The sequence below is a fragment of the Camelus dromedarius genome, chromosome 5 (assembly GCF_036321535.1).
Source record: "Camelus dromedarius isolate mCamDro1 chromosome 5, mCamDro1.pat, whole genome shotgun sequence".
Lineage (NCBI taxonomy): Eukaryota > Metazoa > Chordata > Mammalia > Artiodactyla > Camelidae > Camelus > Camelus dromedarius.
Window position 1 is genome coordinate 10809573 of NC_087440.1, and position 12591 is coordinate 10822163.

General features: G+C 38.4%; 1 protein-coding gene across 2 annotated transcripts in view; it reads left to right on the forward strand.

The window, feature by feature from the left end:
- Positions 1-344: 344 nt before the first annotated feature.
- The window catches only part of RFX7 (regulatory factor X7), a 120929-nt gene continuing 108682 nt past the window's right edge, over positions 345-12591 (forward strand). The window contains exons 1-2 of one of the 2 annotated variants that reach the window (XM_064485574.1): positions 345-681; positions 829-994. In XM_064485574.1, the coding sequence (XP_064341644.1) occupies positions 834-994 (161 nt within the window). In that variant the 5' untranslated portion in view covers positions 345-681; positions 829-833. The remainder of the gene's footprint in view (positions 682-828; positions 995-12591) is intronic. The other variant, XM_031452995.2, reaches the window with a different exon arrangement.

Below are 12591 nucleotides of genomic sequence, written 5' to 3' on the forward strand. Positions count from 1 at the left end.
CCAGCACCTCCCCCTCGTTTTCCTGCTCTCCTCCACCAGCCCGGCCAGTCCCCTCCGCGGCCCCGGCGGCGCGCGTTCCCGACCCCGCTGGCCCGCGCCCGCCCTCCGCACCCGTGCGCCCCCCTCCCGGCTCCCCGCGCCCGCGCCCGCGCCCGCGCTCGTATCCCGCACACACTGGTCCACGCCCCCCCCGCGGCCAAGCGGTAGGTGTTTTGCCGTCTGCGCCGGGCCGCAGTGCGGCTGCGCGCACTGGGCTGCCTCCGGGGCTGGCAGGGCAGCGGCGGCCGCGGCGGCGGCGGCGGCGGCGGCGGCGGCGGCGGCGGCGGGGCCGGGAGCGAGCGGCGGCGGCGGCGTGGGGAGTGGCGTGGAGCCGAGCCTGGGGCTGCAGCAGCGCGGGGCTCCGGAGTAGAAAGCCCCGGGAGCAAGAAAGGAAGGCGGGCCGCGAAGTCCCTGAGCAACCGTTCTCCTTGGATTTGGGGGAGCCTCGCCCCCCCACCTCGTCTTCAGACGCCCCCTCCTCACCCCCCAAGCCTCAGCCGCTGACAGGAGGCGGCGGCGGGGGGCTGAGGGGCGCCGCCATGCCTCTCCCGCGGTGAAGCGCCCCGGCCGTGAGGAGCCTGCTTGGTCTCCCCGGTGATGTCCCCCAGGCGGCAGGCGAAAGCGACTCACTCGAGCCCTGGGGTAAAGGCCTAGCTTTTCCAGCTTCCTTCCTCCTCCTCCTCCTCTTCCCCTCCCCCTCCTCCTCTCCCCCTTCGTCCTCCCCTCCCCGTCTCTTCCCTCACCCTTCCCCGCGCCCCCATCTTCCCTCCCTCCCTCCCACCCCTCCAGCAGCGATGGCAGAGGAACAACAACAGCCGCCACCACAGCAGCCTGATGCCCATCAGCAGCTTCCCCCCAGCGCCCCCAACTCGGGGGTGGCTCTGCCAGCCCTTGTGCCTGGGCTGCCAGGGACAGAGGCCAGCGCGCTGCAACACAGGATCAAGAACTCCATCTGGTAAGAGGATCCTCCATCGCTTGGGTAAAAAAGCCCAGGCACATTTCTGCTGCAAAGGGGGTGGGGGGCGGCGGGAGGGGAGCGAAGGAGGAGGCTGCTGCATTCATTGAATGTGGGTATCCAGAGTCGGTGCATATTTTTAGGATCTCTGGAGGTGTGGGGACTTTGCATCAGCCCCTGGGCTCGGGAGTCAAAAAATGCTTTTACCCCCTCCTCAATTGTGAGTGCAGATAAATAAGTTATTTGTGTCTTTCACTTATGTATAAGAGAAATATGGGTCGAAATTAAGTCCTATTGCATTATGATAGCATGAATTTAGGACTGAGGAATGTAAAATGTGTTTACTCCTTTTTGCAGTCATACAGGGAGGAAGAAGTGTATTGTGAATTTTCACCAGACACTGTGCGTAAGAATATTAACATGCAGCACAAAACCTAATGTGTCTTCCTTTCAGTTGGTTTAGCTGCTGTTTCTGGGTGTTTTTGCCTTCTTTATTCTGAGATTAAATTTCTCTTCTAGGGATTTTATTCTTTGCATTGATTATGAAGAAAGGGTTTCTTTAGTATTTGATATTTTATTTTAAGGTGGTAGTTTACACTGTAAAGTGATTTTCTGATTTGAAAAGATGTCTTTAATTTAAAATAAGTGGCTTGCCATTTTTTTCTATGTCTTTTTTTAGAAACCATGGATGAAATACCCTTTCCTTTTCCTGTACTTTCTAGTATGAGAATTTCCAATATTTCATTATTAGATTAAACTCTGAGAGACTAGTGATAGTCTTTTAATAATTAAATACACTGAGTTAAGTCTGTCTCCTGTTAGTGCCATTGCAAATATTCTTTGAACATGAACTTGCATTATTTTTGTAGGATTCTTCATTAACTGACATTTTTGGAAAACTGTAGTGCTATTTTAAAAATGGAAAGCAATATTTGGAATTTGGTCTAAGAGACTGCCTTTAAATAGAAGTTTAAAAATAGAATTAAATGTGGTGTAAAAAAAGAAGCTTTGATTTTTAAAAATGAAATCTTGCATGTCTGTCATTGAATATGATTACTGAAATATCAAAACTTCTTAATTTTTAATATTGCAATCTAAAAATAAATGAATCATAAAACAACTGGCATTGCAGCATAATATTTACACATTTTAAGATAGTGATAACTTTTAAATACAAAACTAAGGTTTCCTATATAGTAATTTTCATTATTTTCTTGGCATATGTCCATATTGTCATGATGCTTATATGAAGTAGGTCATTGAAGGCTTTAATAGTTTCATACTACACAGTAGTTGGCAGCTGAGTATCTCGCTTTCAGTTTTAATTTTTAAATGAAGTTTAAATATTTTAAAGGAGAATTTTTTAGGGTTGACATTCGTCATGTTTGACAATTAGAATAGGTCAGATAAATAGAATTCTCGTGTGTGTGTGTGTGTGTGTGTGTGTGTGTGTGTGTGTGTGTGTGTGTGTGTGTGTGAAAGAGAGAGGGAGAAGGAGAGGGAGAGCGGAAGACTTTATTCTTCAATGGATGCTCTCACCCTTTTTTTTAAAGCTGTAATTTAAAGAAAGAGATGCTTTATCTCCTGCTTACCATCAAGGTTTCCAGAAACTAGGTTTATTTTCCCTACCTGCCCGCCACCCTTCTCAGCAGTATCTCTGAAATCATCATTAAATTGAATTAAGCACCTTGATTTTTATATTCAGGTAAGGGAAATACAAATTGAAGGACTAAAATCTTTTTTAAGAAAGGCAGATTTAATTAAAAGTTTCATTAGTAGTGTATACTTTAATTTATTATAAAAGCAATAAAGGTAAGGAACCTTCACTTTATATTTTGAAAATAAGAGTAAGTTGTATAGGCAACTGACTGAAGTGATTGAGTAATAATGATAGTGGAGTGCTCATTTTGGTAGGTCATGTGATTTAATTCTTTCATAATTTGTATTTACACATCCATTTCAACTTTACTGATTTTAATGTGAGGAAAACTTCTGAAGTACAGTGTACTTCAGTTTTTGATACTTGCTCTGAAAAAATAATGAGCAACAAACCCCTTAGTCCCCAAATGTACAATCTAGGTCTTCATTTTGAAATTGTAATGTCATACTTACTAGCATTCAGTTTTCAGCTTTAGAAATCCTATTTGCAAAAATTATTCTTTATATTTAAAAATTAAGGATAAACAATGTTGATAGATCATAAACAATGTTAGTAAATATTTTTAATACATAGTCTCATATCCCCTGTGGACTGGATTTATATTATTCATCAAGTGACTATGTAAAATAAAGATATTAGAAAGGGAAAACTCCTTCACTACCATCTCCTCCTAAGAAATAGTATGTATGTGTGTGTGTATATGTGTATCTATCTATCTATCTGTATAATTACAATCACTTCTAATGGATAAGATTGCAGTTTTTAGGTATCCATTTCACATTTTTTGAAGCAACACTGTCTTTTTATCAATTATTTTATCATTTGCTAATATTTTGGAAGATTATCAATTTTGTATTACTATGTCAACCTTTGGTATCATTACTAATGAGAATTAAAAATTACACTAAATGGAAATGTGGCATTTAATAATTATCAAATGGGCTTTTCATTTAGGTTGACCACAGTTCCTAAATAATTGGACTTGCAGATCACAAACAAGTCTGTACTTGTCTTCCTATCTTACAAATATAAATATAGTATGTGATGTAGGCCTTTAGCTGGACAATGAGTTATTTATTATCTCAGTTCATAATTTATTCTGTTTATTAAACCAAAATGCTGTTTGGTAAAAATATGACCATGGTCATTTCAAGCCTTAACTGAGTCTTTGGGAAAAAATATGAAGTATTCAGAGTAGAAATCATGGTATTTAATGACATCAGAAGCCATCTTTTGTAAGAATTGGAAATATAATGTATTTTTAAAAGAGTTCTAGAAAATAAAGTTACTAACTTGACAACTTGATAGTGGTGTAATATTTGTGTAATACCTTTATAAATATCTTCAGCTTAAGTCCAATGAACCAAGTCTGCACCCTTCTTGATTTTCCTCATTCTCACTCTGTAGACAATTCCAGGTGACTTATACTGCTCACTTGAAAGGAGATTTATTTGCAGAGGTGTGTTTTAATACTGAATATGCTGCAAAAATGGTATTTGTATTTTGTAAATAATAAAAATAATAGAATTCCAATTTACACTTTTCATTAGAAGAAGAAAACTAGTAATTAGTGTCTTTTTTCTAAATAAAGACTCATACTGGCAACCTAAAACAAAGCCACATACTTACCTTACTGCGAACTTCTTGAAGCTACATTGCACCACTCTTTGGTTACCTAAAAAAAGAATACCAAAGCAGGTTTTTTCCCCTCTTCCTATCTCCCAGTGTCTTCATAGTTTTAAAAAAAGAATATCTACTTAGTTTAGACCAAAAAAAAAAAAATATGCAAAGTGCTTTTCTTTTCCTTTTTAAGGCAGTTTTACTTGAAACCCAGAGAGAATAAAATTATTGTGGAAGAAACTGCATTTGAAATCTCTTCTGCCTTTTTTTGATTAGTTATATTTAAGAATAATCATACCTACATGGTTGAGAGTGATTAACATATTTGAAATTAGACTGTCACAGACAACAAACTTTTACTTAGAAATTGAAAAAAATCCCCTGATGTTTCATTGTAGAAAATGTTCTAATACTGTGTTTACTCAACAAACAAATACAGAGATTTTTAAAAGAATTAGTCATTACCAATTGTTAGTTTTATTTTTATAACTCTTTATTTGCAAGTAAGACCTTATAAACCATTTCTTAAAACAGTCCTATATGATGTGTCATTATTCTACATGCTTTATGGAAAGAGATGAATTGAATGACAGGGAAGCTATAGGATTCCTCTGATTCATTTATTAAATCCTGGAAGCAGTGATGGGGCCAGAGTTCCTTGTCTTTGTTTAGTCCTGTAAGTCATACAGGCTTCTGAATCTGGTACATTTGAGACTTAGACTTATAATCAAAGTAGGATTATGTATTTGGACCATTTTGGATATTTCCTAAATTCTAATTTAAACCCAAGTTGAGCAATTTTTAGAAACTTTTTTATTTCTTAGTTGCAGTGGAGCAAAGTATGGTGATCCATAAGTTTTTCTTAGTTAACACCATATTTGTCCTGATTTCTGTCCCCTATCACAGAACTCAGTAGTTCAGTTTTGTCCTTGGTTCTGGGCCAGGCAATTTATTAGCTCTGAATGATAGATAGTTATTGTTCCTTTAACTGCAATGGGAAACATTTACTATAAAGCTCATAACTTTAGAGTTAACTTTAACCATAAGCCCAGGATGTTCCTTTTGCTTTAAAATTAGACACTGATTAGTACGTCAACTGGCTTTTGAATATTTTAATTAGTTAGTGACATGCTACCTGCCCTGAGTTCAGCTTATTCATCTTCCATACCAGGTGTATTAAAGACTTGGGATCTTTTTTGCTTGTCTGTACTGAGGCCAACTGAGATGACACATCCCAGCATTAAGTGTTTCTGATTCCAGAAAGAAGGCAATTCCTTGCTCTCCTCCTTGATCTGAAACTGATGAAATTGTCTTCCCTGTTGATCAGAAAGGCAAGTTAAGCAGTTTCAAGCCCCTAGACTTTATGGCCTTATTTAACTTAGGTAATGACTTTGTGTGTGTGTAAATAATTGACCAATTTGCTCTCCCCATTGGGAAGTGTTTTGAATGATGTAATGTGCAGAACTGATTTGGTTTCTGTCTCACTATTAGTTTTTGGTATTATTGGAGGAAATGAGCTTCACAGAGGTAGGAAAGACAGAAGTGTCTTATTTATTATGAAAGGTATGCTTTAAATAAAAACTTACGTGAAATCACTTTTTATAACAGAAGAATAATGTTGCACACCAAAATTGTACAAATGAAAATAATTAAAATGAGCATTGTCATATACTCAGATTTGAACAGTTTAAGCAAAAACAGTGTGTAAGTACTCACCTGAGTACCTACTATACACAAAGTACAATCCTAGAGACTGGCATTTGAGGAATGCCCATTTATTTGTAATACTAACCTAAGCAAAAATGTGCAATAAAATCTCTTTTATTCAGTTAGAGGACCAGAGAATGAGGTGACAAGTGCAAAAGCGTAAATTGTGGGAGAAGTAAACCTTAGTTTCCTTGTCTGTAAAAAGAAAGGTTTGTATTAGATGACCTTGCAAGTTCCTTTAATGTAAATTTCTGTGGCACTGTTACTAAATTAATATTGACAGCAAATAATAAAGCATACCATAAATATGGTGAAAGACTAACAGAATTAACCAGCAATCAGCAGAATGTTTTCAATGGACAGATTATTGGGCTTTATCGGTGTTTCCTTGGGTATTAGCCAAGAAGAATACCTGAAGGTGTTATTCACTTATTCTTACCTTGTGCAAGAGTCCTGTTGTGTGAGATTCAGTCTTCAAACATTTATTGAGCATGTATTGCATTTAAAGTATTCTTAGAGGTGTTGATTATGCAAAAATATGTAAGACTATGCAGTAATCCCTCTTGTTGGGGAGTTTACTAGTTGCTAGCTGAGAGATTGCACTAGGGGACTATTTGTGTGATTGTTCTGTTTCATTTATAAAGAGGTACTCAATACTTCTAAGCACCTAACATAGGAACTTTTTTCCTACAGTAATAATGTAATATTTTAAGGCAGTAGTGAATGTTATATTGTAAATTTGATTATGTAATTAAGAAAGGTGTGTATTCTTCTCAGAGTAACTTAATGTTGAGTTGAACTTCACAACTTTTCCTCTTCATCGAGGATAGACGTTTTAATTCGTAGTTGTGACAGTGTTGTTTATAAGTACCATAAAGAACTGGACAGTAAGATGGTTACTCCATACCTCTGACCAACCTAAACCACTCTGTCCAGAGCCTCCTTTTCCACAAATTTCTCTACATTTGCTATTTTAGGTTGCTTTCTCTTCTGCTTCCTTGAGGGTTCTGAAAGTTCAGGTGAGCAGCATAGACCAAAAGAGGAAGAATCTTCCTGCCCTGGGCAGGATAATAAGGAACAATCAGCTCTGAGGCCTTAATGCACTTAATTGCTGACTGTGAGATTAACATAGTGGTTAACCTTAGGTTACATGAACAAAAACTTTAAAAAGTGCTTTAAATTTTCTTTCTTGAGACATTTACTTTTTTCTCTTTCATGGACTATATCCCTCCTATTCATAAGAGGTAATAGAAGACAATGAGGTTTGGTTAATTAAGCACAATGCCTCTATCAGGCATCTATTACAGTAGCTCCTGTATATATTACAAAAAGCTGTGTGGGAGGTGAGGTTGTATATTCCTCACATCTGAAAACACACTGAAAACATACAGATAATCCTTGCTATTTGAATTCTATTTGGCTTCTGAATTTGAAGAGTGAGAGGACAGAGTGACAGATTCCAATCAGTTATGTTTTGGAATTGTAGGAAGCAAGAGTCCATATAGTGTGAAATACCATCTCCTCCAAGTAGTCTTATCTTAAAATAAAAAAAAAAAAATTACCTGAACCTGTTCATAGTCTGCGTTTGGATAGTAAGGGATACTTTTACACTCATTCCAATGCAGGATTCACAAATTGGTGTGAACTTGCATGCTACAAGTCTGATGGATGAGCGATGCTTACCAAGGGCACGGGAGTAGAAATGATGATACATGTACCCTGTAACGACCTCCCCTTTTCTTTCTGAAATCTGTCATTTTTGGAATTTGAATACTGTTATATGTTAAACATAAGAACTATTGGTTATCTTGGAGGGCAACTCCCTCGAGCCTTGATGTTGCCATCTATGGTACCTAACTTTAGGACACAAACCAAGCATGGAGAACACTTGGGTTTGCTTTCTTTACTTGTGTTCTTTTTATTTTTCTGCAGCTTTCCTACTTTGATCACCTTGTGCTGCTAAGTAGCTACAAGCTGGGAACAGGGGATTACTGTATTAAGTGGCTACTTAAATTTGTATTATCCATAACCCTTTTTCTTTGCTTTCATTATCTTGTTTCTCTGCTTATGCCTGTGCTGGTCTTTTTGCCTGTTACCTTGAAAACCCTTCTCTTTTTTCCTGCTAATATGGGTGTCTAACTTTAAGGTCCAACTCATATGCCACTGCTTTCTTGAAATTTCTTCCAATTTCCAGGGAAGAATGATCTGAGTTGTATAAATTAATTTTTTTCAGTAATTTACACTGGCCTTACCTGAGATGAATCCATGTTAGTGAATTTTTACTAAATTTAAACAAAACATTTTCATTTTCCAATATGTAAAGTTTATAGGAATTCACAGACTGAATATACTTGAAACAAAGCAATCACTGCATAATAAATACTTTACAGTATGACAGTAAAATATTATTTGTATATGGGGTAGCCAAGAACTTGGCATTGTTTTTGCAGTGTATATGAAATTTTTTAAATGTAACTGGATAAGAGTGTCACTTCAGTGATATCTTGCTTCTGGAAGGTTGAGAAATGTATTCCAACAAGATGCTTCAATAAATGTAAGTGAATTACTTCCCTAATTTGATTGCATTCATTAGTTCTGTTAATTGCATTTGTATATAAGCAACCTGTGATCAAAATTTAACTGTCAAGTTATTAAATGCATGATCCCTTTTTCTGAAATAGGAGAAATTATCGAGCATTGTTTGGGCAAATTCTGTGCACACAAGTTTCAAAGAAGTGAGAAGGTCAACAACTAATCCTGTATTCACGGAATGAAGTGGTCAAGAAAAACTGAATTCAGTACACATTTATTTTAATGTCTACTACATACAGGCATAGGAAGATTAAAAAGTAATAAGGCTCTAGCTCTGCCTTCAAAATATTCCCCCTTGGTGTGTAGTTGTATGCCTCATCAACTGAATTTAACAGAAGTAAATTTTGTTAAATGCAGTGATGGTATAATTGATGGTATAAACGAATACAGAATTAGATGAGAGAGGGATTCAGTGAGGACACATTTTTACTGGCAAATTCAGGATTGTGGTCTTAACAAAAAAATCAGGGGATGAACTATTGGTCCAGATACATTGAACAATTTGTTTACTGGGAGATCTTTATTCCCAAGAACAAGAATTAGGTTCAGAGTCGTTGATGACAGTATGCCTTGCCAGTAATGAGAATAACTAGAGCTTAGGACAAAATTTGCTTGACCGAGGAGTGGGGTTATCACCAGTCACAATCCTTTCATCTAAATTTTAATGTACAAAGGTAGAAGCAAGAATGAAAGTGATAATGAAAAAGAAAAGGATGAGGATGGGTGGAACTGAGGCAGAGGACCAGAACTGTTCCAATGGCAATCTTGAAAGGGGACTAGATACCCAGAGTTGACTCTGTGAATGAAGAGGATCACAATGTTTAATATGGGGTCCCTCATGTACCTCCTTCAGCCCTTATCTTGGCTTCTCCTTCTTGGCACCTCTAACATGTACTTTTCTATTACTGGAGGCAGTTTGTTTTCCGCTTCACCTGTGTCTGCATATTTCGGGAATTTGTTTTAACATATACTTCATTTCTGTCAGCAAACTGTTCTTTTCCACAGACTGCTTTTCCTGTGACTTGGTACATGCTTAGGAGTTCCTTAAAGCAGCAGCAAAGAACCTGGGAGGTTTTGCAGTAAAACAAACAGTTGATCTCTCAGAGACCTAAAGTGTTCATTCATAGTCATAAGAAAAAAAGCTATTAGGTGAGTGAATGAAGGAAGAATAACAAGCTGTGAACCAATATGCAAAAATCTTTCCTCTCAACAATAGAAACAATTATAGCAGAAAAGTTCTATTTTTCTGAGCACTAAGGAAAGGTTTAAGAAATAGAACAATCATTGCTAGCTAATCTTACCCCAGCCTGCACTGTTTTCCTTATCCCTTTCCCTCCCTCCAGTCCCTCAGTTACTATCCTGTTACGTGTAAGCCCACTCATATTTTTGGTGGAGTAAGAGTGAATACACATTCTAAAAGTGTTAACTGTGCACTTAGACATCATTTTCCCTTCTGCTTTGTTGTATTCTCCAATTTTTAAAAAATGAGCAAGCACTATTTTTACTTCGGAAAAGTATCCAAACAAGTAAAATAATGCCCGTGTCTACCCTGCTGCTCTTCCCTTTAGCTTCTGTCTTTCCATCAGGTCTTTTCTCTGTCTTGTCCTTTTTAGCTCTTGCAGTCTGACTTCCTGCTTTTGCAACTCTGGCCTTTTTTCAGTCTTTATCTTTCATTATATCTCTAACTTTTCTTCTTCTTATGATTCCTTCACACCCTGGAAGTTATCATTCATTCCTTTTTGAGGTCCGCCTTGGTACCAGCTGCCCTGCCAGGCACTGGGGATTCCATGAGCAAGGAGGCAGGATCCCTGTTTTCAGGGAACTTACCTCTGATTAATGTTTTATCTTTTCTGCTTCCTTCCTCTGGATGCTCTCTAATTGTGCATATCCAAACACTTACTTCTCAGCCATCCATTCTTTTTCCCTTTTTACTTCCTTGCTAAAGTCAAGAAGTAGATAGGTTGATGAGACAGCCCTAACAACATCTACTCATTCATTCGCTAGTATACAGGTTGCAACCACTGTCACCTTGGCGTTTTCACACTAACCCTTCTTCTATGCCATGATGCCTTGCCACCTCCATTTGCTTGCTTCTCCAGTTGTTCTAGGTTTTTGGTAGTAGATACCACTGTTCTTCATTCTGTCAGGCTAGCAATGTGGGTTTCATATTTGATTTGTCTCTCTCATCTCATGCCCAATATTTTAATGTGTTGCCAAGTTTGTCTTGTCACTTAAGTTTCTCCCTGTGTTCTTATTTCCAGTGCCAAGACCATAGCTCAGTGCTTTACCATCTCACTCCTGGATTATTATAGCAGCAAAATAGCGGCTCTCTGCCTCTTGACTTTTCCCCCTGCTGAACTATGCTGTATATTGCTGCCAAAATAAGTTTTCTAAAGCATCCTTTTTTTATGTAGTTCCTGTCTAAAAATCTACAGTAATTTCATCTTGCCCACCATATCATGTCTAAAGATGTCTGTCGGGTTTCAAAGGCCTGTGTAATCTAGCCCCCTGTAATCCGTCCAACCCTATTTCTTGCTGCTCATCAGCATTCAGCTCCACTTCAGTGCAGCAGGCACTTCACTACTTGCCTTTTATTTTGTGATTCTGCTTTCATTCCTGCTTCCCATCTTTTGTGGCGTCTCTACTCCCCTGTCTCCAAATCCTACTTAATCATGTTGTAACTGTTTTGAAGTTGTAGTTCTGCGTGTTGTAACTGTTTTGAAGTCGTAGTTCAAGTCATTGTACTAGGAAACATTCTTTAGCCACCCTAGTCCACATTGGCTTTTTCATGACCTCGTATTTTTTCCAGAGGCAAAAAGGGTTTCATACAACACAGTATCAAAAAGTAAAAGGAACCCACACTGAATGCACAAACTGGTGGCAAGTCTGCGAGATCTGTACAGTTAAGCACTTAATCACTCTTAATTTTTTTTTCCTATGTTGCTTTAACAACAAGTTCTCTGAAGCTAGGGGCAACACCTTTTGCATCTTTTTATTTCTTATCCAGCAGTTGGCACTACTGAATCCTATTTTTGTTTGCTACACTCTTAGAGGTACTTTTTATCCTCCTACATATTAATGTTTCTGTGTTTGATATATTTAATGCAGTAATTTTCTCCCCAGACAAGTTATTAAACTCATGCTGCATTTTACAGACTAGAGGACTTAACAGCAGTTGATTTTATTTTTTTGAGAAATTGTATTGATGAAACTGAGATAATCATGTATTTAGAGTTTTAGTTCTACTCAAATATCTTCTGTATATCTAGGTTAAAAAGTGATGTATATCCCGAGTGAGAGCCATTGTGTCCCTCATTTTAAAAATATTGAGCAGATGACTACTACATAGTACAGTAACCTTTCATATCTGAGTATACAGTAGTAGTAGACCCTTGAATAATATGGGTTTGAACTGGATAGGTCCACTATATGTGGAGTTTTTTTCAGTAAATACATGCTGTGGTACTACGCCCGCCATAGTTGGTTGAATCCACAGATGCAGGGCCTCAGATACCGAGGGTGACAGTGAAGTTAGATGAGGACTTTTGACTGCACAGGAGTCGGCACCCCAACCCCTGCGTTGTCCAAGGGCCAGCTGCACTTAGTAGGGTTTTGTGGACTGATGAGCTGTGTCCCACCTTAGTTCCCAAGAGATAAGCTTGGAATTGAAAACTCCCTTAACACTGAGCTGGAGACAGCTGTTTTAAAGTTTGGTCCTGGTGGAAGATTTGACCTCCTTGTTTTAGGACCCAAGACCCAAGGCTAAGGTAACTTGTTGAGTCTTGGCTGAAGATGACAAATAACCAAGGGAGGTGTATTTATCTGGAAGTGAGGAGAGAATAACTAAAACAGGGAAACAGTTCAAAGGCCTGAAGTGTTTCAGATTCATAAACAGGCTAGTCTGCTGGACCTGTTTATCTGATGTAGAACCTTGTTTGTTTGTTTGTTTGTTTTTATGTGTGATAGATACTCTTTCAGAGATACAACAACTAGTTTATATTTTAAAAGACCCTCTAAG